Source organism: Schistocerca nitens, chromosome 1, assembly GCF_023898315.1.
Source record: "Schistocerca nitens isolate TAMUIC-IGC-003100 chromosome 1, iqSchNite1.1, whole genome shotgun sequence".
Lineage (NCBI taxonomy): Eukaryota > Metazoa > Arthropoda > Insecta > Orthoptera > Acrididae > Schistocerca > Schistocerca nitens.
The window spans coordinates 108,946,348-108,972,493 of NC_064614.1; the positions used below are offsets into that span (position 1 = coordinate 108,946,348).

At 43.7% G+C, this 26,146-nt stretch overlaps 1 protein-coding gene across 1 annotated transcript in view; it reads left to right on the forward strand.

The window, feature by feature from the left end:
• Positions 1 to 460: 460 nt before the first annotated feature.
• LOC126253606 (RNA-binding protein Musashi homolog Rbp6) overlaps positions 461 to 26,146 on the forward strand; it is a 1,376,810-nt gene continuing 1,351,124 nt past the window's right edge. The window contains exons 1-2 of the mRNA XM_049955272.1: positions 461 to 491; positions 10,619 to 10,700. Of these exons, the coding sequence (XP_049811229.1) occupies positions 461 to 491; positions 10,619 to 10,700 (113 nt within the window). The remainder of the gene's footprint in view (positions 492 to 10,618; positions 10,701 to 26,146) is intronic.

Below are 26,146 nucleotides of genomic sequence, written 5' to 3' on the forward strand. Positions count from 1 at the left end.
TTGAAAGTGTTAAGACAATATTTGCAATTAGCAGTTCCAACAGCAGCTCTGTTTCAGTGATTACACTGTTAACATTTATCCACTGGTCGACGGCAAACATATTAAAGTTAGAGACTGCGTACTACTGCAGTATGTTACGCGTAATGCGTTACCTGCTGGATGGCGTGCTTCCTTATGGGTTGCACGGGGACTGTTTAAAGTGAAGTCGTGTTTAAAGAGCGGTTAAATAAACTAGTGTGCTTTGAGAAACCTGTTGAGGAAGAGGTCGTGGTAGCAGTTCTAAAAAAGCAATTGACGCCGTATTTTCGAAGTAAGAGTGATCCGACATTAGTCGACATAGAGAATCGGCCAAGATAATTTGAGCGAAATGACGAATAATTCATCTGTAGTGATACAAAGACGTGATAAAAGAAGCGCTAACCTATATTGGGAACGAAAGCTTTTATCATACAACGGCGAAATGGGCGAGAACAACAGCGGGAACATGCAAGGTGGGTTTAGTATCATTGCGAGTGCGCAGGTGTTGGAGTTGAGTCTTCAGATTTTGTTTTCTCTCCTACCTCTAGCGCACTGTCGTTGTTCTAGCTTTTCTTTTCTACTATAACATCTTTTGGCTTTAAAGACTTAGCGCGGTGGCTTCTTTAATTGCTGCATACGTTGCGGCAATAGCAAATCTTTTTACAAGTATCCGCAGCGGAATGAGTAAATATATTGTGGTACGATTTATGTTAAGTTGTAGCGGTCGATGTAACAAATTTTTTGACGCACTTAAGTAATTTTTAACGTTACTCGTTGCCGAAATATGACATCACTTTTATAATGGAACTATATGGTTTTTTTTTTTTTTTTTTTTTTGCGGCATTGGAAAGAGAATTCGAAGAGGATTTAAAAGACATAACGTCTACGAAACTTGGTAGTAAGGAGATAAGAACATCGCAAACCACTAATTCATGTGAGTATTTCGCAACTGTGATGTATTAATCTGATGGACCTGTAATATTCGCACTTGTCGCCACTTGTCTCCTTTAGAAATAGAATATTTACAGTCTTCTTCTGAAATCCTGAGTGTATTGCGACTGCCTCACGTACACTGTTTAAAGCAAGAGTTTCACCTTCTGGCCCTAATGGACCATTTGGGTCCGACTGACCGCCGCGTCATCCTTTGCCAATGACGTGACCGGATGCGGTGTGGAGGGGGATGTGACCAGCACATCGCTCTCCCGGTGGTTGTCAGCTCCTTGACCTTGAAACCACTACGAATCGGCCCAGCAGCTCCACAGCTGGCCTCACGAGGCTCACAGCACCCCGTACCAGTCCTCATGCCATGGAAAAATCTCTGGTGGAAGCACAAATAGTACCCTGGTAGTCAGCTCTGCATGGTAGTCAGCTGCGCTTGGCCACTCATGTACAAGAGGAGGCTTGGATGTTGTATATCAGATTAAATAGTTTTGAATTGACTGGCTATCCCAAGGATCTTAATAGCTGCAAGGGAATTTAGCCTCATCCTTGGGTCTTCAGAAATCCCAGGCATTTTTGGAATGCATTCATAACCATCCAAAATACGATCCCGGAGTTCAACGACACTGTTAATAGGTCTGGAATACACCATAGCTTCTAAATATCCCCACAAAAAATTCAAATTTCACATTGCGGGACACTGCAGGCCGTAGTATTGGCGATCCAAGATTTGTCGAAAAGCTGTTTAGTAGTAACTGCGCATCCAGAATGATTATAATGTCAGACGAGGGCAGTTCGTCACTCAATGTTTAGAAATAAACACTGCCTTACAAATTAACAGCGTAGTAACTTTGGCATTACTGCACTTTTGCATGCGCCATATCGGCGAAACTATTGGGTTTTGGACCTATGTTTGGTAGGGTTGTTTGAATGTTTCGTTTTCTTCAACTCTCTCCTTTCGCTTGCACTTCTAGTGCCCAAACACCCTATGTATTCGTAAAAACTATTACTTCGTATTTTGAACTGTTACTTTACTTTCTATAGAGTTTCTCGATTTGTTCGAGGGGGTGGAGGGTGGAAACTGGGGGCAGGGGTGGGAGATAGAGACAGGGGTTAATTTCGGCCAGAACGACGTTCCGACACCATCCAGGAAATATTTCTTTTTTAGCTCAGTGGAACTTTTCGGCACCCGAGATTTAATATACTCGTAGCGCACATGTATTAAATCACAACATAACTATGAGTTGAGCTTCGTTCCTTAGTTGGGATCGTACATATCGGTAACCTTTGTCTCGACTATCTTTTGTTTACGACTGGCAACATGCTCAGAGATCTACAGCCTAACCAGGATAAGCTGAGTTTCGTTCCTCTTAAAGGGATGTTCGTGTTTAAATGTGTGCCTTATTCTTAGTAATGAATACTAACTTAAATCAATCCAGTAGTAATAAAACTAAAAGATTAAAAGACGAATTGCATTTAAAGCATTTACTAAACATATAATTCCGTGTCCCATGTTACATCGTGATTTATGCTTCCTATCTCTTCGGGACGTCGGAGTTGTAGGTGAAACCGATGGGCCGGGAATATCTCTATCGTCATTCGTCCCTAGATGCTTGATTAATTAATGCTGCAAACACACACGGTCACCGAGCAGCTACGGTGCAACTATCTGAACCTTTCGCCTGGCAGCAGTTGGAAACATGACGTCATAGTCACGAAAACTACCGACTTATTCCGATATGTATCAACGAGAACTAGACAGCAACGTGACAATGCCACGGGGACAGTCGGTAGCACCTGTTGTTTATATTAAACCTTGTGGTTTCATTGTTTTGACTATTAGAAAACATGTTTTAAACCTGAATTTCAGAACAATATTTTGTAAAAAAAATGTGATTTCGCATTGTGAGGTTCATTACAGGTTTTCAAAAATCGAAGCATGATTTTATATGGTTGGGAGGGAGGAAGATTGTGTGGTTGAAGCGGAGCGTTCCAGCATCCAATCGCTACGGTCGCAGGTTCGAATCCTGCCTCGGGCTTGGATGTGTGTGATGTCCTTAGGTTAGTTAGGTTTAAGTAATTCTAAGTTCTAGGGGACTGATGACCTCAGAAGTTAAGTCCCATAGTGCTCAGAGCCATTTTTTTAACCAGCATCCAATATTTTGGAAATTAAGCACCGGATAAAGAAATGTGTTTAAAGTGTCCGTCTGTCTGCTTCCACATTCCCTATCCTGAACGCACAAAATGTAGCTTACGTAAATCCGACTCAGGTGAAATTATCCGCAACACGGGTCTGATACTCAAATCCTCGAAAACGCGCACCGGATATTTAATGGAAACTGTCCTTGTTATAGTCCTGGATGTGCATTGTACTTCGTGCTTAGATGACTTTTCCCTATAAGAAATGTAAAGTTGAGACTTTTCTATCACTTCTAAATAATAATTACGTCCCTCAGTTTACGTAAATATATCCAAATAAATGAAACATCAGCCCACTACCACAACACATTAGTACCACAAAAGTAACCTCAAAAACTCTACAGATATAAACAGAAAACTGCTGGAACACATTTTAAATATGTTCTGCACCTTTTAATAACGTACGTGATACGCGTTGCCTTTTCTCTCTGTACCGTTTTGCGTATTCAATCAGTTTTAAACACTATCTTCAATAAATGATCTTTCCATGCGCAATATGTGTATTACGCCAGTCATCAAAGTACAAAGAACAACGACTGGCGTTTTACATAGTTAATTTCACTTTCTGAACAGCGACAACGCCCTCTCGACACCTATGGCGGCCGGTTCATTGTCGTCCAGCTGTAGGCGCATGCGACTACGTGGCCTGGTATTTCTTTCCCGAGCGCTTCCGACAGCTCGGCGGCGCCGTAAGAATTCCGTTTCGAACATTTTTAGAGCAAGTTAGTATACGGTTTATTCTGCAGTTGTGACTTAACCTTATCGCTCGGCAATTTTTCTCTTCACATTTTCCTCGCTTTATTACGTATCAGAGGAAGTAAAACAGTTGTGTAGAGGTTGATACAGGCAAAGCTTTACGCTCGGAATAAATATACGGGTCTCCAGCATTTGCTTGACGATATCGTCATTTTTCTGGAGCATAGCAAGCATAATCCAGTGCAGCCGTTTAGCAACAAGATGAAATGTTACAGTTTGAGTAGAGTGGAAGTAAATGTCCGAGTATAGATGCAGAGGGTGGACGGAAATATGCAAACACCAAAAACACAATACATTACTGTTGTAACTGACAATTCGAACGTTTTTACAACACAACTTTTATTTGCGTGAGTCTACATCGAAAGTGCTGAATAACAACGAAAAGTCACAATCACAACGCCAGTGAGAATTTCCTACCAGAGGCAACAAAAGATAACTTCTAAGTTTTGCACAAGAGTCTGTTGTAACACACATGCACTTAATTCCAAGTCCTATTTCGATGGCGAAGACGTAGTCTTCCCTGGAGCCGTCCTTGATGTCTGTATTCGGCGTGAACTGACATCCGGTGCTGGTTCTGGCATTTAAATAGTACTGGTCAGCCAATCAGATGTTGTTCTAGTAATACTTCCTGCAGGCCATCTCGAACTCCCTCTGCAGGAAGTAGTACGCGGAATGTCTGTTTCCAAAACAGCCGATGTTTCCCATTGCTTACGCCTTTGGGCATAGGCAACCTCGGTCCTGTGTCGTGTTAGACGTGTTGCCGGCGGCAGGGGCTACCTTGGCGACGGCGTAACAATTACCATGTCTAATACGGTGTAGAAAAACCGTCGTCTCGAAATGGATAAACACAGGGCCTTTATGCATTTCAAGGGTATCTTATACCATTTTCATTGCAAGATAGTGACAGATTGAAGTACGTTATGGAGCTGGATAACGATCACACACATTCCTTGCGAAAATAGACCACAAAGGCTGAGTAACAATGAGATATGGTGACTGTGACGACCAGGGAAGGTGTGGCAATTCATTCACGTGCTAACAAAACCAGCAATGTGTGATGCGAGCTGTGTGAACAGTGGTCCTTTCGTCTTGGAACACAGATTCACCATTGGGGAACAAACATTGTATCATGGGATGGGCTTCGTCAACCAAAACGGACACATAGTCCTATGGTGTAATGCGACCTAGCAGAGTAGCCATGAGGTCCATGGAATGCACCGATATGGCTGCATCATCACCGAACGCCCCCCCCCCCCCCTATCCCTCCCTATGTTTCACTCTTGGGGCGTAAACGTGGCCAGAAATTGTGACACAAGTCTGATGCGACCAAATAATGTTCTTCCCTTGCTCCATAGTCTCAGTTTTATGGCTTCGGCACCATGTTTTCGTATTATGGGAATTTGCACCACTGATGGGTTGTTTTGGAATTCCAGCTCGCCGTGCAAATCATGCTTACGGAACTCCTTTCATGTTGTTTAGGTGCTGACAGGGATAGCAAATGCGACATTCAGTTCAGCAGAGGATTTTGCAGCTGTCGTCCTCTTATTTTTCGTCACAATACCCCTCGCAGACCGTCTGCCACTATGACTCAACACACACTTTCGCCTGCGTTGACTTAGCAGACGGTATCTTTTCCGCTTTACCTGTATGCGGTGTAAACCTGCGGTACGGTGCCTCTTGAAACAGCACTCCACTACGTTTAATAAATTTAAGTAAATCTGGTTTTGCAGACCACCTAGCACAAAACAGTCATTCAGTGGCAAACATGATAACAAATCTCCATATCTTGCACACTGCAGACAAACGAATAAAAATTGACCTCCTGGAACAATGAGAGAGTTTCACCCGTAATAATAAATCACCCCACACAAGCGTAAGTGAAAAAACGGACTTAGTAATTAGCCCATTTTTCCAAAATCTCAAAGAATCATTAAACTTGAAAAACCAAAAATCACAAAAAAGAGAACCCACTCTCTCTCTCTCTCTCTCTCTCTCTCTCTCTCTTTTCCTCCATACTGCAACACCTACTCAACATTCTCTTCTTCTAGAGCATACACACACACAAAAATCTCCTCCTCCCACATACCACACTGCTTAAAATTTCATTATTAGAATAAATGTAGAAAAGAAGAGTCATGCTGTGATGTTATTATTTATTCCGTAAGTGTTGATCAACATCAATTAAACAAAAGGTAAAGGAAATATCAAACGAAATTTCGGTGCTAAAATTTTAGGTAAAATATCTTCCAAACTCATTGTGTAATAAATTTTATAAGTAGACCGTGTAAATTTTGACTTATAACTACATGTTATTTTTGCAATAGAGATATAGATACACACTTACTGTCGCCAGTGTATATTACAAGAGCTGAACAAAGAGACTGTCTGCCCTAACACAAACTCTTTGACGTTTTTACTACAGTCCTTGGTTTTGTAACACACGTGGAAAGTGTTACCTGTGGATAAGTGTGTGAAGTACATTAAAATTAACGTCACTGGAAAAGATTCAATATGGTTTACAGAATAGTGCGTACACCAACAGCCAACCAACGGACACTAACAGCTGTAAGTAACGCTACAAAATCGGTCTCATAATGTGAATAATTCTTACTACACTCAGCGCTTACAAGTTTCGTTTGTACATCTGGCCACAGCTATGCAACTCCCACACTGCTGCAGACAATCAATAAGTATCTATCATCTGATGATGAATCGCTAGGTGGTTCGAAACCGGTAAGGGGATAATAAAAATTGAAAAACGAATTAAAAATCAACTGCTTGCAGTAATTTCAAGAAACCAAACAATAATCTACGTTGTTTACGGAAGAATCTGCCATATGGGCACTAACAACTTGCCCACGTTCGAATTCACCTATCTACGACATAACGCCAAAGGTATGGTTCAAATGGCTCTGAGCACTATAGGACTTAACATCTATGGTCATCAGTCCACTACAAATTAGAACTACTTAAACCTAACTAACCTAAGGACATCACACAACACCCAGTCATCACGAGGCAGAGAAAATTCCTGACCCCGCCGGGAATCGAACCCGGGAACCCGAGCGCGGGAAGCGAGAACGCTACCGCACGACCACGAGCTGCGGACCGACATAATGCACTCACAACTATACAGAACACTGTTATTACCACGACTTACGCTTGCAACATATTGAAGACACTGGACAGATGCCGCTGGTGCTCAAATACAACGGCGCAACCCGCAGCCTTGACTAGCATCTGCATTTATCTTTAAGGATGCATTTCACACTGTGCTCCGGTATTTTTGTTTAACCCCTGTTGCTTTGTTACTTATTAGAGGGAATAAAACAGGGTTATGAACTGTCAACATAGACGAATTGTTCACTCTGAATAAACACATGAATCTCTAGCATTTGTTCGACGGCATGGCAACTTTTTCTGGAGCGTAGCAGACATAGCCTGGTACATAGTGGAAAGAATTGTCTCAATATGAGGAAAGTGGAAGGTAAGGTAAGGTATAGAAAGATCAAGGGAGGCAAATAAAGAGGGATATTGTAATGTCTCTCTGATCACGCTGCGGCAGCTTTCACACGAGCTGCGCCTTTCTGCGTGAGGATGGCTGCACAGGCAAACTCCCTCATTCGGCCGTGCTTGTATGGCGACGCGGTAGCTTATTCAGCACACTCGGGGAAGTTCGGCGAGCAGCAGGTGCGGGGAACGGACCTTTAGCGCAGAGCCCCAGGACATCATGGGCGGACATTGTTCGCGGCGGCGCAGATAGGCGGACCAGGCGCGGCCGTGTTTAGATAAAGCGCGTGAATTATTGCCCACTGGAAATTGGCGGCGGCGTTCGCTATTTGCCTGTTTGGAAGCGTTCCCAGATGAGGGAGCACGCAGCGTCGGCCTATGTTTATTCAAAACGCGGAACCCACTGTCAATTTGGCCGGATTAATAATTCACTGCGAGCCAGCGTGGCCGCAGCGAGCGCTGGCGATGTTGGCCCGCCAGAATTCGGCGCCCGTCTCTGCTAGCGGCGTCCAGAGCTCAGAGATCACTGTGCTCTCCGCCCTCAAACACAGCAGTGCTCTGCAAAACCACTGTGCAGCGTGTGGCAGTGGGTACTTTTTAATGTGCCATCTACAGGCTGAGGCAGCTAAGCTCTTCACCTCAAATAACATCTGCCCCGTTTCAGATGTCGTAATTCTGTTTTCCCTCTGCTCTTCCCCATAAAGTCTATAGCAGTGCTCAGGAAAACTACTGTAACATTCGTGGCACAGTGGGTGCTTCTTTAATGTGACACATGCCATATCATCTACCAGATGACCTCAGATACTTTCGCAGCCATTTCAGAAATCGTTAATTAACATAAATGGCTTACGCCTCGCTCGACCTCCACCGGAAACGTTATTTTTTCCTAAACGTTTAGCCATCTAGGGTTCCCACTTCTGTCACTTTCTAGTCAAGTCTTGAAAATTCCATACATTTTGAACGCAATCGGTGATGACGGTCTCCGTGTAAGTCAGGTAGTTACTTTTCATCCGTTGCAATCAGTATTTAATCAGTTGCTACAACTGCGTCATCCGGATTCTGCGTCTGGCATTGCACCTCCCTCGGGACTTCCCGTCGGACGACCTTAACCGAGCCTCCAACATCCCTACTGTTCGAGACAGATTTCGTCAGGCTGCCCGGCTCTTTTACGAGAAGAACGCGCAGTCCGAAAATCCGCTCCTTCGAGCACTGGGTCACCGGGTGCAGCGTCTTAACGCAACCACATGGCTCCACCTGCTTCGCGACCACTGAGTTCAAAATGGTTCAAATGGCTCTGAGCACTATGGGACTCAACTTCTGAGGTCATCAGTCCCCTAAAACTTAGAACTACTTAAACCTAACTAACCTAAGGACATCACACACATCCATGCCCGAGGCAGGATTCGAAACTGCGACCGTAGCGGTATCGCGGTCCACTGAGTTGCCAGCACGTCCAGAACACCGTCCCAGCAGAGTGACAGGACATCAAACACGAAGTCAGACCACATCTCACGCTCCGTCAGTTTTGAGGAATAGCCTTCCGGCTTAGACTCCACCGACCCACAGGGGCTCATCTGTCCCTGTCGGGCAGCAGAAGCAGTGTCATCCATCATGGTTACAGTGTTCTTTACAATCAAACTAAAAATTAAGATGGAAGAAAGAAAAAGAGTTCCATGCATTATTTTTAGTTGCAAGTCAGTCATTCACTGTTTTATACGAGGCGGTACCCAAAAATACTGAATTATTTTTTAAAAGCTATATATTTTCAAATTATTTACAAGACAACCTTATCTCCTTCAAAATACTCTGCATTACAACATTTGTTCCACCGCTGCTTCCTCTATTTGAAGCATTTATTGCAGTCATCTTTAGAAATGGCTAAGAACACCTTCCTCGTTTTTCTTTTTGACTTCTTCAGTGTTGTCAAATCGGTGTTCTTTCATGCCCCTGTTCATGCTTGGAAATAAAAAGTCACACCGAGCCACTTCAGGCGAGTAAAGTGCGTGGGACAGCGGAACCATGTCATTTTTAGCCAAAAACTATCTAACAGAGATGGCTGAGTGTATATCTGTGCCAACCGTTATGGCCGATCGGTTCTAGGCACTTCAGTCTGGAACCGCGCGACCGTTACGGTCGCAGGTTCGAATCCTGCCTCGGGCATGGATGTGTGTGATTGTGTGTGATGTCCTTAGGTTAGTTAGGTTTAAGCAGTTCTGAGTTCTAGGGGACTGATGACCTCAGATGATAAGTCCCATAGTTTTTTTTTTTTTATTTTTACATGTGTGTTGTCATGCAGCCTCCTGACTGGGACAAATGGGGTCTTTTTTGAAGAACACTGTTGCGAATATTCTTAAAACTTCCAAATAAAAGGTATGATTGACGGTTTGACCTGGGCGAATAAACCCTGAATCGGTTACGGCCTTGGCATCAAAAACAGCAAATCGGCCCTGTTTTTATGTTTGATTTGACTAGATGACATTTTTTTGGACGGGGTAACGATGACGTCTTCCATTGGCTTGACTGTTGCTTTGTTTCTGGGTTATAACCATAGCACCATTACTCATTACCAGTAATGATCTTTGACAGAAAATCTTGATCAGTTTCAAGCTATTGTTTCAAAGCGCGACAGGCTTCAACTGGACGTTCCTTTCGATTGTATCAGAACTCGAGGAACAAACTTAGCGGCAACACCTTTCATTCCCAAATCTTGCGTTACAATTCGCTGTACTGACCTACAAGATAACCCACCAATCTCTGACAGTTGATCAATTGCCTGTCGGTGATGAGTACAAGTTTTCAATGTTTTTGTCGATTCGGGCAGTTGATGGACGCCCAGAACGAGGTTTGTTATCAATCGACATATCGCCATTTTTAAATCGAGCAAACGACTCCTAAACTTGAGATTTTCCCAAAGCGTCATCTTGCTGAACTGTTTCCGCCATTAAAACAGTTTTAGCAGTATTTTTACGGAGTAGAAATCAAAATTTCACAACTGCATGTTCACTTAGACTTGCCATCGTAAAGAAACGAAAGAAAAGCAAAGCAGCGCTAACGAAAACAATCACTGCGGATTGTTTTGGTACTCCGTAGTAGCGTCATCATCATAAACGTCAACAGGTGTATAAAACTTATAGAATTTAGCTACAGTAATAGTTGATACAGTGTGGTAAGGACATGTTTTTGTTTGTTGTTGCAGAGAGCCTGAGGGAGTACTTCAGCAAGTTCGGCGACATCACGGAAGTGATGGTGATGAAGGACCCCACAACGCGTCGTTCCAGGTCAGTACGAGGCTCTCCACAGCAGGCAGCTAGCGCAGCAGCAGCAGCAGCAGCGAGCTACGCAGTCACACTGAACCACGCCCGCTCAGCTCGTGTCTCTGCCAAGGAACCATTGTGTAAAATTGACCACTGTGAACCAAAATGGCCACACAACTAGAGTATATGGTCTATTCTCCGCAGCTTCCGCGATGCAGCCATTGTGCTAGGTGTTACTTATAAATGGGGTTAAAAACAAGTATTCCATATTTTCAGGAGTGGTGCTATGGACCAAAACAAGACAAAAAAGTCCAGAAATCATGGGCTCTAAAATGCAAGCCTATTCATCCTCACTGCTCCGAAACACGTCGCTTCTATTCCAAGCGCTCTTTGCTATTACGAACGACCTACAGAGAGCAGTAAACAATTGAAGACACATTCTCCTGTTTTTTGTCCAAGGATACAGTACGCATTATAACATCTTTTGGTGCTGTTACTGTAAACCGGGCAAGTGCAGCTCATACATTCGTTGTAATTGAACCAGTTTGTGTCGTGATAAAGTTTATAGAATATCTTTACATTGTAGTTTCATGTTTGCATAATGGAAGCCTATTATTCGACACGGGAAATGGTAGACGTGATCTTCCGCTGTGACCTGCAAAATGGATGCAACCGTTGAGCCGGCGTCCTGTACGCTGAAAAATATCCAGAACTCTGGGCACGGTCTCATTTTTTTACTGGGTTCAAATGGCTCTGAGCACTATGGGACTTAGCATCTTTGGTCATCAGTCCCCTAGAACTTAGAACTACTTAAACCTAACCAACCTAAGGACATCACACACATCCATGCCTGAGGCAGGATTCGAACCTGCGACCGCACCAGTCGCGCGGTTCCAGACTGAAGCGCCTAGAACCGCACCGCCACACCGGCCGGCTCATTTGTTTACTCATTTGATTACTACATTCTCTAGGTCGTTCGTAACAGCAAATAACTTGCAGTAGAAGAAATGTGTTTCACAGCTCTTACGACATGGAATTTTGTGCCCACTGTAGCTGGATATTTTTCTTTTGTTTTGGTCCATAGTACCACTTCTCAAAGTATGGAATACCTTTTTATAACATAGTGTGTAATATCTAGACTAGGAACAGTGCTGGGGTTTTATTCTCAAATTTCTATTGCAGCTCATTTAATTTCTGCAGCCAACCTGAATGCGTGTTGTTCAGCTGATGTATATACTGTCCTAATAATTCGAGGTAATCTTCTCCAAAGTGCGTACAAAAGTTTGAAGCACTAAAATATCGTTCCCCGTGTTTCCAAGTTTTACTTGTAGGAATTATTCACTCAACAACTTTTCACAAACAGTAATGCCTAATCTGTGAGGGAATCTCTCATCCTCACCTTAAACAATTCAATATCCAGGGTAAGCGTCCTTTAGGGACAGTACCAAGGTGCACGTTCACCATTCCGCTGCAGGTAGATTACTACACTTGTTGTATCATAACTGGCTGTTCAAGGGGATAATGTCGCACAGTGGATTGGTATCATACTACCGATCCATAGGTACTTGGTTTAATCCCCAGATGAACCTAGTATTTTCATGACACATTTTTTGTATGTGAAAAATTTCGATGTACACCGTGTGGTGTGCACGGTAAAATATATGTCCCCCTGCAACAGGATGTGTAAGTCGGAGGCATACAACGGCATACACCCACCAATGGACAATCATCTATCTCTCCATTCACTTGAAGTAATCAGTATTTTCGAGAAGTGATCTCAAGAAATGTCCATATTTCTAGAAACGGAGAAGGCTTTTGACACCATTCCTCACCGGTAGCTTCTAATAAAACTGATTGTCTCTTATTGCCTCAGTTGCGTGGCTGGACTCATGATTAGCTGTCAGAAAGATCACATTTCGTAATAACATACGGGAAGTTATCGAGGGAAACAGAAAACGTATCTGACCGTTTCTCTAGGAAGTATTGTAGGCCTTCTGTTGCTGTCATTTACCGTCTAGTAAAGTCATCAAGAGATTAAAACCAATTCCAAAGGTATATGTATGATGCGGAACTGATCCTAAATAATGAAAAGCTTAAGGTCGTCCACATTAACATTAAAAAATCCGCTAAACTTCTGTTACAGGATATAACGCACAAATTTACAAGCTGCCAATTCAACTAAATACCCAGGCATTACAATTTGTAGCCACTTAAATTGAAGCCATCGCATAGAAGTTATCGTGAGGACGGCGAACCAAAAATCTCATTTTGTGGTGAGCAACAGATCTAAAAAAGAGACCGCCTACATTACGCTTGTCAATTTTCTTTTTAGGTACTGCTGCGCGGCATGGAATTCTGACCATACAGGATTGACGGAGGACATAGAAAAACTTCAAAGAAGGGCAGTTCGTTTTGTATTATTACGAAATACGGGAGAAGGCATGTGAATCTGATACGCGGAGTTGAGTGGAAATAATTGAAACATAGGCGTTTTTTGTTCCGGTAAAATCTTTTAACGGAATTTTAATCACCAACTTTCACATACGAATGCAAAAATATTCTGTTGACCACATGAAATGAGAGCTCGCACAGAAATATTTAGGTGTTCATTTGTCCCTCGTGCCATTCGAGAGTGTAACGGTAGAGAAATAGTCTGAAAGTGATTCTACACTACGGGATCAAAAATATCCGGGCACCTGGATGAAAATGACTTACAAGTACGTGGCTGGAGATGGTGTTGGCCCACCCTTAGCGTTGATGACAGCTTCCATTCTCGCAGGAATACGTTAAATCAGCTGCTGGAAGGTTTCTTGGGGAATGGCAGCCGATTCTTCACAAGTGCTGTTCTGAGGAGAGGTATCGACGTCGGTCGGTGAGGCCTGGCACGAAGTCGGCGTTCGAAAACATCCCAAAGGTGTTCTCTATGATTCAGGCCACGACTCTGTGCAGGCCAGTCCATTACAGGGACGTTATTGCGTGTAACCACTCCGCCACAGGCCGTGCATTACGAGCAGGTGATCGATCGAATTGAAAGGTGCAATCGCCTTCAACAGTGGGAAGCATAAGGTGCTTAAAACATCAATAAAGGCCTGTGCTGTGATACTGCCACGCAAAACAACAAGGGTTGCAAGCCCCCTCGATGAAAAACACGACCACACCATAACACCACCTCCTCCGAATTTTACTGTTTGCCGTACACACGCTGGCTGATGACGTTCACCGGGCATTCGCCATACTCACACCCTGTCATCGGATCGCCACATTGTGTACCGTGATTCGTCACTCCACACAACGTTTTTCCACTGTTCATTCGTCCAATGTTTACGCTCACTACACCAAGCGGGGCGTCGTTTGGGATTTACCGGCGCGATGTGTGGCTTATGAGCAGCCGCTCGACCATGGAACCCAAGTTTTCGCACCTCTCGCCTAACTGTCATAGTACTTGCAGTGGATCCTGATGCAATTTGGAATTCTGTGTGATGGTCTGGATAGATGTCTGCCTATTACACATTACGACCCTCTTCAACTGTCGGTGATCTCTGTCAGTCAACAGACGAGGTTGGCCTGTACGCTTTTGTGCTGTACGTGTCGCTTCAGGTTTCCACCTCACTATCACATCGGAAACAGTGGACCTAGGGATGTTTAAGAGTGTGGAAATCTCGCGTACAGACGTGTGACACAAGTGACACCCAATCACCTGACCACGCTCGAAGTCCGTGAGTCCCGCGAAGCGCCCCATTCTGGTCTCTCACGATGTCTGATGACTACTGAGGTCGCTGATATAGAGTACTTGGCAGTAGGTAGCAGCACAATGCACCTAATATGAAAAACGTATGTTTTTGTCGGTGTCCGGATAGTTTTGATCACATAGTGTATGAACCCTCTATTGAAGACGTCAGTGTGAACTGCAGAATAGTCATGTAGATGAAGATGTGAATGTATAGCAGAGCGCTGTGAGTTCAAACCATCCTTGACTGTAGACGTGGCATTCAAATAGTTGATGTCTAATACTATTGGGAAACGTATACATCAAGACCGTATTATCGTCAGTGTATTTTGGATAAATGGCAGCACCAGTCGTAAATATTGAAATCGTTTATTTTACACATCGATGTCGTTCACTTTGTGACCAACTTCTGTGCAAATTATTCAAACCGTGTAGGCCCCTATCATAATAGGACGACATTTTCTATGTGGTATAACATGTACTCTGATGATTACTTGCAAAAGATATCTTCACCTTTACTGCATACAATAATTTTTATATTTACAGAAGAGCTTATCTACCGTACTAGTTGGCGACCCAACGTAGAGTACATACCATTTGACGAAATTTGAATGTGGTCTGAATCAGCATAAGGTGTTTATGCCTTTTCACCTTCTTGTTTTGCACGTTGTTGAGGGTGGGTGTGACATTGACAAATGTCATGAACAAAACTGTAAAAGGTACGGCTAAGGCTTCACATGTGGGCAACACCCTCAGTGCAACCTATGCACCTATGCTGAGCGCTTTAAAAATGTATCTGTCCAGAATCAATCCATGGCCGAACCCTTGGCGCCTGTGGGAAGGCAACCCATTCGACACCCTACTACAGAGTGGTGCAGCACTGCCGCTCTAAGCTTGTTGGCGGGCATGCGGAATCTGAGGGGTGTTTAAGGGCTTTCCTGCCTGTCGGTGTATGAACTGGTCAAGGATTGTCTCTGCACAAGCACGTTTCTAAAGCGCTCAGTAAAAAAGCGTGTATGTGTGGTCTTAGAGGGACCCTTTTCCATTTTATTCCTGCACTTGTCAATATCCCCTCTCGCCCCCTTCTTTGAGATCACCACACTAAGTGGGGCAAAACAGTGGGGCTGAAAAACCATAAACAGCCTTTGTTGCTTCGAATCACGTTCAACTTTCGTCTAATATCTTTGAAGAGTCCCTAGTGGTTTTACCCTGTATAGCAGAGCAAGCGGTGTGGTCACGCTACACTCAAGATCGTACAGTGAGGTTGCAGCCCCACGATGACGTTATAGAAGGGTGGAATCGTCCGGGGAAGAGGGGCTGTCAGAAGTGTCGAAAGTTGTCAAGAATGTCGTCCTGTTGGTCACGGCACTGCGAACCGTCATTTTCGAACGAGAAATATGTGGGAATCAAGGAAAGGGAAAGAGGGTTCCACTGACGCCCTTTATGCCACCCCCTGTGTCAGGTCCGAGCGGCGATTTGTCTGAATTCTTTTCCTCAGTCACCAATAAGAAAACCATGTGATTTCTACGCTAGAGATTGCATTTTTGACCTTCATCGCAAAGGAGTAAAGAAAAAGGGAAATGTGATATGCCCACGGCGGCGTTGGGCAGCCAAATTTCTCGCTTCTTCACACTTCCGAGTTGCAATGGAGGTAAATGATTGCGCAGTGTAGATTTCAGTCTTCCCTTTCAAAACTTCTGTCATAAACTGTAACAGCAATGACGCATCGCTACGCTGCACTACCCGTTATTGTAACAATAATCTGTACACATTATACACTTATTTTCCATGAAAACGGTGATATCACTTGTGGTCTACTCGTAATAAAACATCCTCTCTCCGACAAATAAGTAATCGTAGAGGTCTTCCATTAATTCATTCTGGAGTATTTGCTCTTTTTTACTTTGACAGCAAAGCTAGAGCTGTGCTGACGGTTGGAATGCGATGGGGGATAGAATATATTTTTCACTTTATGTGCTATACAATGACTGTGGTAAGCGTGTGATTAAATATAATGTTATTTCACATAAATAAAATTAGTTTTTCTCCCAGTCACTTTATGAATTTTTTGTGTTATATAATCCTTTTACGCATAAAGCGAGTAAATGCGTTGGCGAACATATATTACTAGTAATAAAAACCAAAACAGAAGTGAAACAGAAATACCTCGATCGAAAATAACACACAAATAAACGACCACTCATAAAAGATGCGCGAATAAGTAATTGAATATTAGAATAAATTCTAGAAACGGTCACTGTTATCAAAATAAAACGACATTCATAAATTCCCCTATCTGACTTGGAACCTACGATATTTTATTTTTGGTCCATATTTCCGGTGTTTACCAGATTATGTAACTAACAGTGAAAGACAGGTAAACAGTCTGTAGTGTAATGTGAGCTCATTGGTTTTGCTTGTTACCTACGATGTTCGTCGCGCTGTGTAAAGATAAATATTTATTTGTGTGTCTGTGACGTGACATTTGGTTCTGAGTGAAGAGATTGATGTCGGTTTTCATTATAAAAGTCGCACACCCGCCGCAACAACGTACTGAAACACGTCGGGCCGTGAACGCTGGTTTGGACTGTGATTGGTGAGTTACTGCGCATCACCCGCGCCGAGGTTGGCCCTTCCTGCTGCATAACACTGTGTAGCGGTGTTTAATTTAAATGCAATGGGCGCCGTGAATGTTGTATTTACAGCTGAGCTCGTATTCGCGTCAGAAGTGCCTCATTTGCATCGCCACTTGGGGAGACAAAAGCGGACGTATAAATTATCCGCGGCCGGAATTCAGTTAGAAGCGGACTTTCGAATTTGCCGCGTGCATTGTTCCATTCGCTTTCGACTCTTCGCTTTACAATCTCCCTGTCCCTCGATCCTACAACAGCGTCACGGCTCCGCGGAGTGTAGGACCGACAAGGTCGCAGCTGTTACGCCAAAAGTAGTTTTTAAGCCTCTAGCTTGTTCTTAATTATTCACTGCAGAAATTTCTTTAGTGTCTTACTGTTAGTATTAAAATTTTGTACTGATTAGTACTAGAGATTTTGCGGTTAGTAGCTGATTCACATATGACCTGCTACTGCAATTACCTGTAAGAATTTCTATGTATTCACATCATCCAGAATACGATAGATTTGCCTTTTCCGTCTAACTTGACAATTGCTTCACTATTGCTGTGAAAATACCCGGGTAATATGATTGATAAGTTTTAATATACGTGTTCTAGTCATTACGTCTCACTCACAATATTACAGTTGTTACAGTATGACTCTATTACAATTATGTAAAAGCAGATGATATTGAGTTGGTGCACTACTTAGTATTGTTTTCCCCTAAGTTTATTAAACACAACAGATACACAGAACAGAGACTTTAGTCATCTATAGTATATTGTCCTTATTGTCCTCCACTATTTACAACAGTCTGTCAACGGTGGGGTAAGCCGGCCGGGGTGGCCGAGCGGTTCTAGGCGCTACAGTCTGGAACCGCGGAACCGCTACGGTCTCAGGTTCGCATCCTGCCTCGGGCATGGGTGTGTGTGATGTCCTTAGGTTAGTTAGGTTTAAGTAGTTCTAAGTTCTTGGGGACTGATGACCTCAGATGTTAAGTCCCATAGTGCACAGAGCCATTTTTTTAACGGTGGGGTAACTTTTCGATTCCACGACTGTAATAATCAAGAGGTTTTGAGGTGAAAAACTTGTCGAGCTATGTTCGGAGCGTATTTTCATCCAGAAACGATGTTCCTTGAAGGTTGTTCGATAGAAACTGGAAAAGGTGGAAATCTGAAGGCGCAAGGTAATGTGAATAACATGGGACCAGAATGACTTCCGAAACCAACTCCTGTATACAGAATGAGATTTTCACTCTGCAGCGGAGTGTGCACTGATATGAAACTTCCTGGCAGATTAAAACTGTGTGCCCGACCGAGACTCGAACTTGGGACCTTTGCCTTTCGCGGGCAAGTGCTCTACCATCTGAGCTACCGAAGCACGACTCACGCCCGGTACTCACAGCTTTACTTTTGCCAGTATCTCGTCTCCTACCTTCCAAACTTTACGGAAGCTCTCCTGCGAAACTTGCAGAACTAGCACTCCAGTAAGAAAGGATATAGCGGAGACATGGCTTAGCCACAGCCTGGGGGATGTTTCCAGAATGAGATTTTCACTCTGCAGCGGAGTGTGCGCTGATATGAAACTTCCTGGCAGATTAAAACTGTGTGCCCGACCGAGACTCGAACTCGGGACCTTTGCCTTTCGCGGGCAAGTGCTCTACCATCTGAGCTACCGAAGCACGACTCACGCCCGGTTCTCACAGCTTTACTTTTGACAGTATCTCGTCTCCTACCTTCCAAACTTTACGGAAGTTCTCCTGCGAAACTTGCAGAACTAGCACTCCAGTAAGAAAGGATATAGCGGAGACATGGCTTAGCCACAGCCTGGGGGATGTTTCCAGAATGAGATTTTCACTCTGCAGCGGAGTGTGCGCTGATATGAAACTTCCTGGCAGATTAAAACTGTGTGCCCGACCGAGACTCGAACTCGGGACCTTTGCCTTTCGCGGGCAAGTGCTCTACCATCTGAGCTACCGAAGCACGACTCACGCCCGGTACTCACAGCTTTACTTTTGCCAGTATCTCGTCTCCTACCTTCCAAACTTTACGGAAGCTCTCCTGCGAAACTTGCAGAACTAGCACTCCAGTAAGAAAGGATATAGCGGAGACATGGCTTAGCCACAGCCTGGGGGATGTTTCCAGAATGAGATTTTCACTCTGCAGCGGAGTGTGCGCTGATATGAAACTTCCTGGCAGATTAAAACTGTGTGCCCGACCGAGACTCGAACTCGGGACCTTTGCCTTTCGCGGGCAAGTGCTCTACCATCTGAGCTACCGAAGCACGACTCACGCCCGGTACTCACAGCTTTACTTTTGCCAGTATCTCGTGTCCTACCTTCCAAACTTTACAGAAGCTCTCCTGCGAAACTTGCAGAACTAGCACTCCCGAAAGAAAGGATATAGCGGAGACATGGCTTAGCCACAGCCTGGGGGATGTTTCCAGAATGAGATTTTCACTCTGCAGTGGAGTGTGCGCTGATATGAAACTTCCTGGCAGATTAAAACTGTGTGCCCGACCGAGACTCGAACCCGAGTTCGAGTCTCGGTCGGGCACACAGTTTTAATCTGCAAGGAAGTTTCAACTCTTGTATAGTTCTTTTTGTCATTCTATCAGAATGCGGGCGTGCGTTATCGTTAAGCAGCTTCACTTCACGCATTTTTCCTGGCCGTTGTTCTGGGACTGCGTCTGCAAGACGTCTCATGTGTTGACAATACATGTCAGCACTGGTGGTTACACAGCCGGGAATCGATTCGTAATGCCCTGTCGCTGTTCTGAAAAATGCATAACATTATCTTTTGTGGACGCGCACAGGTCATTGTACAGGGAGTTGCTGCTTCGTTTGGACTCAACCATTCCTTTCATTTCCTTATGTTAGCGTAAAGACACCATTTCTCGTCACCAGTAACGATACAGGATAAGGGGATAGGGATGGTCGGCGTTGTTCACGAGCCAACTGCTGACGAGCAAGCAGAGATGCACATATGGTCACCTGCCGATTTTGGCTAAGAGCATGCGATACCTATACACCCGATTTTTTGAGCTTCCCCGTTGTACGCAAATGTGGCACGATGGCAGAATGATCACAGTTTATCGCATCTGTCAGCTCTCGAGTTCACTGACATGTATCATTGTGAATTAACGATTTTAAACGATCTTCGTCAGACGCGAAGGCCTTCCTGAACAGAGAGAGTCACTAATGTCAAAATGATCTTCCTTAAAACGAGAAAACCATTTTCTTGCCGTCCTCTGTCCAATGGCATTATCCACATACACGCCGGAAATGTTTCTGGCTGCATCCACTGCTCCCATCCCTCTACTGAACTACAACAGAAGAATATGTCGGAAATGGTCCTGTTTCTCCACTCGGCACTCCATTTCCTAGCGTCCACAGCTTCACTCACTATCTCCAAATGACAAAATGACAACGTGTAAACTCAAATAGAAACAGTTAACTACAAATAAAAATGACAGTCGATTAATAAACCCATAGGAACCGATAGCAAAATGCAAAACAAAAACGCTACGTAATATGTTGTAAACAGCCACAGTACAAATCTTCATTAGTTTAGTACGATACTGTCAAGATATAAAACCGCCTCACTGCTTATACGAGGGTAATCCCAAAAGTAAAGTCTCCTATTTTTTATAAGTACATAGATCTGTTTATTTCTACAATAGTTTACATCAGTTTACAGCTTGAACATTTAGCTATTTTTCGACATAATCACCATTTCTGTCGATGCATTTTTGTAGACGCTGTGGCAGTTTTTGTATGCCCATATCACACCAGCTCGCCGACATGCTGTTCAGAAAGATATGAACCTCTTTTTCACTTGATGCAAAGACTGGCAACTTGTGTTAAACGTTCTGAAATTTGAAATTGTGCACTTTACAAAACGAGAAAATATATCCTGTCACTATAACATCAATGCATCAGAGTTCAAATCGCCCAGCTCATATAGATAACTGGGTGTAATAATTTCTTGGAATATGAAATAGAACGATCACATAGTTTCAGTCGTAGGTAAAGCCAATAGTAGACTGCCGGTTTCTGGTGAAATAATAGGGACATGCAATAAGTCTACAAAGGAGACTGTATACAAAACACTAATGCGACCCAACCTAGAACACTGGCGAAGAGTGTTAAGCCATTACTATATAGGACTAACAGGGTATGTTGAACGGATACATAGCAGTGCAGCACGAATGGCGACATGTTAGTCTGACCCACAGAAGAGTGTCAGGAAGGTGGTGGAATGACCGAACTGGAAGACTCTAAGATAGACGCAAACTATCACGTGAAAATCTACTTAGAAGGTTTTTAGAACCAATTTGAAATGTTGAATCTGGGAATATATTACAAGACACTACATATCGGTCCCATAGTGATTGCCAGGAAAAGATTATATAGTAATTACAACGCACACAGAACCGTTTTAGGAATCATTCTACCCACAGTACAACAGATGTTTTGCTTGGCACGGATCCTACAAGTTCTTGACGGGATTTCGGAAGTGCGTGACACGCACAGGCCAATTAGTTCCCCCAACGTACAGGATGATCGTTTACGGGCACGCAGCTGGCACTCAATATGTGCCCCTGTTGATACAGATCAGGCACATTTGCTGGACAAGACATCAATTTGAGTGCACTGTAATGTCCCTCAAACCACAGTAGTACCCCAGATCACGTAAGAAACAGATTGCCCGATCGCTTGGTCTAGCAGGCAACCCTTGTCAGGGAACGGCCACCAGGCGGCAACAGCGTCACACCCTTACTTCTGGAATCAACCACTAGATGGCACTCCATTCTGTGAAATATGTGGCAACATCGGCCGAACGCGTGCAGCTTTCCATTATTTGGCGTCTGTGAAGTACAGCTGTTTCTGACATACCGGCGGTAGTGGATCGAGTCGTCATAACGAGGACCTACGAGTATATCAACTGTGGAAGGAGTAGACGAACAAATCCTCAACTAAAAATGTTCAGATTTTCCGTCAAAGATAAAGAAAGGTTACGCGAGTGGATTTTAAATTCTCCCGCGCCCAGGTTCCCGGGTTCGATTCCTGGCGGGGTCAGGGATTTTCTCTGCTTCCTGATGACTGGGTGTTGTGTGATGTCCTTAGGTTAGTTAGGTTTAAGTAGTTCTGAGTTCTAGGGGACTGAGACCATAGATGTTAAGTCCCATAGTGCTCAGAGCCAATTGAACCATTTTTTGATTTTAAATTCAGGTAAATCAATAAATTAGTTATGAGTAAGAATTAATAAAGAGCCATAAGCATTCGATCTTATTTAAATTTTGTCGATGTTATATTCGATATAACGTGGCAGCCCTTCCTGTACAAGAATCATATCATATAATTTTTAAATGAAATCTTTGCTGCGATTTGGACTTTTTAAAATCACTATCGTAATTTTGGGTGTAGAGACATTTTTGTGTGCAATGTGAAAACTGAAATCAATATAACATTTGGTAAACAATGTAAGAAGCATTACCTTACAAGACCTTTCCCTTGGTACTTGAAAATGGCTCTAGAGCTGAGATGGCAACAGTGAAATAAATGAATAATAGCCGTCATCTAACTGCTAGGCCATCGGTCCCTCTAAATCCTGGTATATACTAGAGCGAACGAAGTGAACGAGTGTAAAACCTCGTTTCACTGCTGCAAACGAGTATTCATAGATAATTCGCCAATGTTCACTGCCATTCGTTTATACTTGTGAACAAGCGTTTATACTGGAATGAAGGGAGGAGAATAGAAGAGACTATAGACGCTGCCTATTTTTTTTTATCTGTGTGTTAATAATCCTCACACAGCTTTCACTTGAAAACAACACTACTTATAGTAACAGGTCTGCGCGAGTGCGGATATCCCCAGTAATAACTGTGTTGCAGATAAAAGCGCACGTCTGTTGCGAATATTTGCGGGCTATCTTTAAACTGTACATAGTAAATTTTTAACATAATTATAGTTTGCCGTCTGTGGCTCTTCAAAGTTGACACCACCAAAATATGCTCGAAAAACACGCTTTCACTTGTATATTACCGCGTTTGCAGCCCCCTTTCAACAACAATCCAAAATTCATCGTTTTGTGCCACTCTTATATCATTTACGATAAGTTACATGCAAAGTAAAAGAATTTAAATTTAAAATGACTGTCACTGAAATATGTCCAGCCTTAATTCGCATCATAACCGGTTCAAATGGCTCTGAGCACTACGGGACTGAACTGCTGTGGTCATAAGTCCCCTAGAACTTAAAACTACTGAAACCTAACTAAGGACAGCACACAACACCCAGTCATCACGAGGCAGAGAAAATCCCTGACCCCGCCGGGAATCGAACCCGGGAACCCGGGCGTGGGAAGCGAGAACGCTACCGCACGACCACGAGATGCGGGCATCATAACCGAGTTCGGATTTTGAAAACTTTCTATTGTTAACCTGCACATGGAGATCTTTTTTACCACCATAATCCGAATCAGAAGAGCTGTATAGCAAAGAGGAAACAGACGGCATGGAAGGCGAGTGCGATACAGTCTGCATTTAAACAGTAACTCGCGAGAAATGTTTGTGTGTTACTTTTCATTTATTTCATTTCGCGTATGATTGTGAGAAATAAACTTGGTTTGTAGAATTACAGGAGCTAATCTACATTCTTAGATTGAAAGCTCGGGAAAAACCACAGCCGATCATGAGCTACAGTCAGCAGTGTGACGAATACACTTCGCGCCCAGCGCTCTAGCCGAACGCAAATCAGCGTCATTCACGTTACCGAAGATACAGCGTTGCCAATTCCGTGACATGGACAGGTCAGTTAGCATTGTAGCGTCGCCTGCGACATCTGTTGACCGACGGGAAAACTATTTTTACGGTTGCCTGTTCCGCCGTAAGGACGGTCAATCTGTTTCTTACGTGATCTGGGGTAGTACGATTCTAACCTTGCAAAACGGACTGTTATCCTCGTAGAAGATGTCATCGCCGAAGTGGGAGACTTCAAGCATGAAGCGATGCAGATCGTCGGCAATAACGTTCTCGTATTTCACTGCTGTCACGATGCCTTCGGTTACCAGCACAGATCCTATGAAAGCCCACCTCAGTGTACCCCAAAGTATAACTCTGTACTAATGGCCTGCATTTGTGGTGATCTGCATGTTTCGTACTGCCATTCGCACTGGATGTCGGCATGTAAGTACCCAATCATCGATCTGGTGTAACAAGAAATGGGATTTATTCGACGGGCGACACATTTCTATTGATCCACGGTGAAAACTCAGTGGAGCTGTGCCCACTGCAGTCGTTGGGTCAACACAGCAACACGTAATGATCGTATGATATGGAGTTCCATGTTCTACAATGGACTTTGAACGGTGTGCGCAGAAACACTTGCTCCTACACCATCATTTTACTCACAAGGGAACATCCCCATCGCACCCCCCTCAGATTTAGTTATAAGTTGGCACAGTGGATAGGCCTTGAAAAACTGAACACAGATCAATCGAGAAAACAGGAAGAAGTTATGTGGAACTATGAAAAAATAAGCAAAATATACAAACTGGGTCGTCCATGCGTAAGATAGGCAACATTAAGGGCAATGTGATCCGAGGAGCGCCGTGGTCCCGTGGTTAGCGTGAACAGCTGCGGAACGAGAGGTCCTTGGTTCAAATCTGCCGTCGACTGAAAATTTTGCTTTCTTTATTTTCGCAAAGTTATGATCTGTCCGTTCGTTCATTGACGTCTCTGTTCACTGTAATAAGTTTAGTGTCTGTGTTTTGCGACCGCACCGCAAAACCGTGTGATTACTTGACGAAAGGACATGCCTCTCCAATGGGAACCGAAAACATTTGATCGCAAGGTCATAGGTCAACCGATTCCTCCACAGCAAAACAAGTCTCATATTTTGTATACGACACTGGTGACAGCATGTGCGTCACATGACAGGAATATGTTGTCGCCCCACCTAACTAGTACACTTGGCGAATGGGTGAAAAGATTCTTCTACCTTGCCTGATTTAGGTTTTCTTGTGGATGTAATAATAACTCCAAAAAAAGTGATGAAAACATAAGAGTTTTTCACATAAACTGAAAATAAAATGTTAAAATTTTCGGTCGAGGAAAGATTTGAACTGAAGACCTCTCGTTCTGCAGCTGTTCACACTAACCACAGGACCACGGCGCTCCTCGTTTCATACTGCCCTTAATATTGCCTATATTACACCTGGACGACCCAGTTTGTATATTTTGCTTATTTTTTCATAGTTCCACACAACTTCTTCCTGTTTTCTCGATCGATCTGTGTTCACTTTTTCAAGGCCTATCCACTGTGCCAACTTATAAGTAAACCTGAGGGGGGTGCGATGGGGATGTTCCCTTGTCAGTAGTCAGGCCCACAGATCGCTGCCTATCCTGGATTACACAGTAGAGGCCCTCCGACCTCAACGTCCTGTTAAGACGTGGTATTCCAGAACCATAAGCCAACTCGTTATTTCACCATCCTTCAACTACTTCCCATAGGTGCCTACGACAGTAATACCCCAACGGGTGAGCAGCTTCGCCATTTCAGAGATTCTTATTTCGAGACTCAGTGCCATAAGAAGGTGCTCTCGTCAAAACTGTTTATATCAATGGCCTTCCGCATTTGCGGACCGTACCTTCGCTGTAATGACTACCCCTTGGCACTGCAGTCATGGACTGTGCGGCTGGTCCCGGCGGAGGTTCGAGTCCTCCCTCGGGCACGGGTGTGTGTGTTTGTCCTTAGGATAATTTACGTTAAGTAGTGTGTAAGCTTAGGGACTGATGACCTTAGCAGTCAAGTCCCATAAGATTTCACACCCATTGCACATTTGACTACCCTTTCGTCTCTTTTCCGCTTACATTCTTTCCTTACCGGGTCACGTGCCGGCAACACCACCAGGAAGCAATCAACCTTGCAGTAGCCAGTGGTCATAATTTTTTGACTCGTCTGTGTATCACAGTATCAGCCGTTTTGGAGTTCGTGCGATTTGTATAATGAGGAACTGTATTACGATCTTTATTGGTGAAACAATTTTGCAGGACACATTTCAGGATTTTCATCTCCTAATCACTTGACTACGTGGAAAATTACTATGTACCAGTGTGTTAGAAGA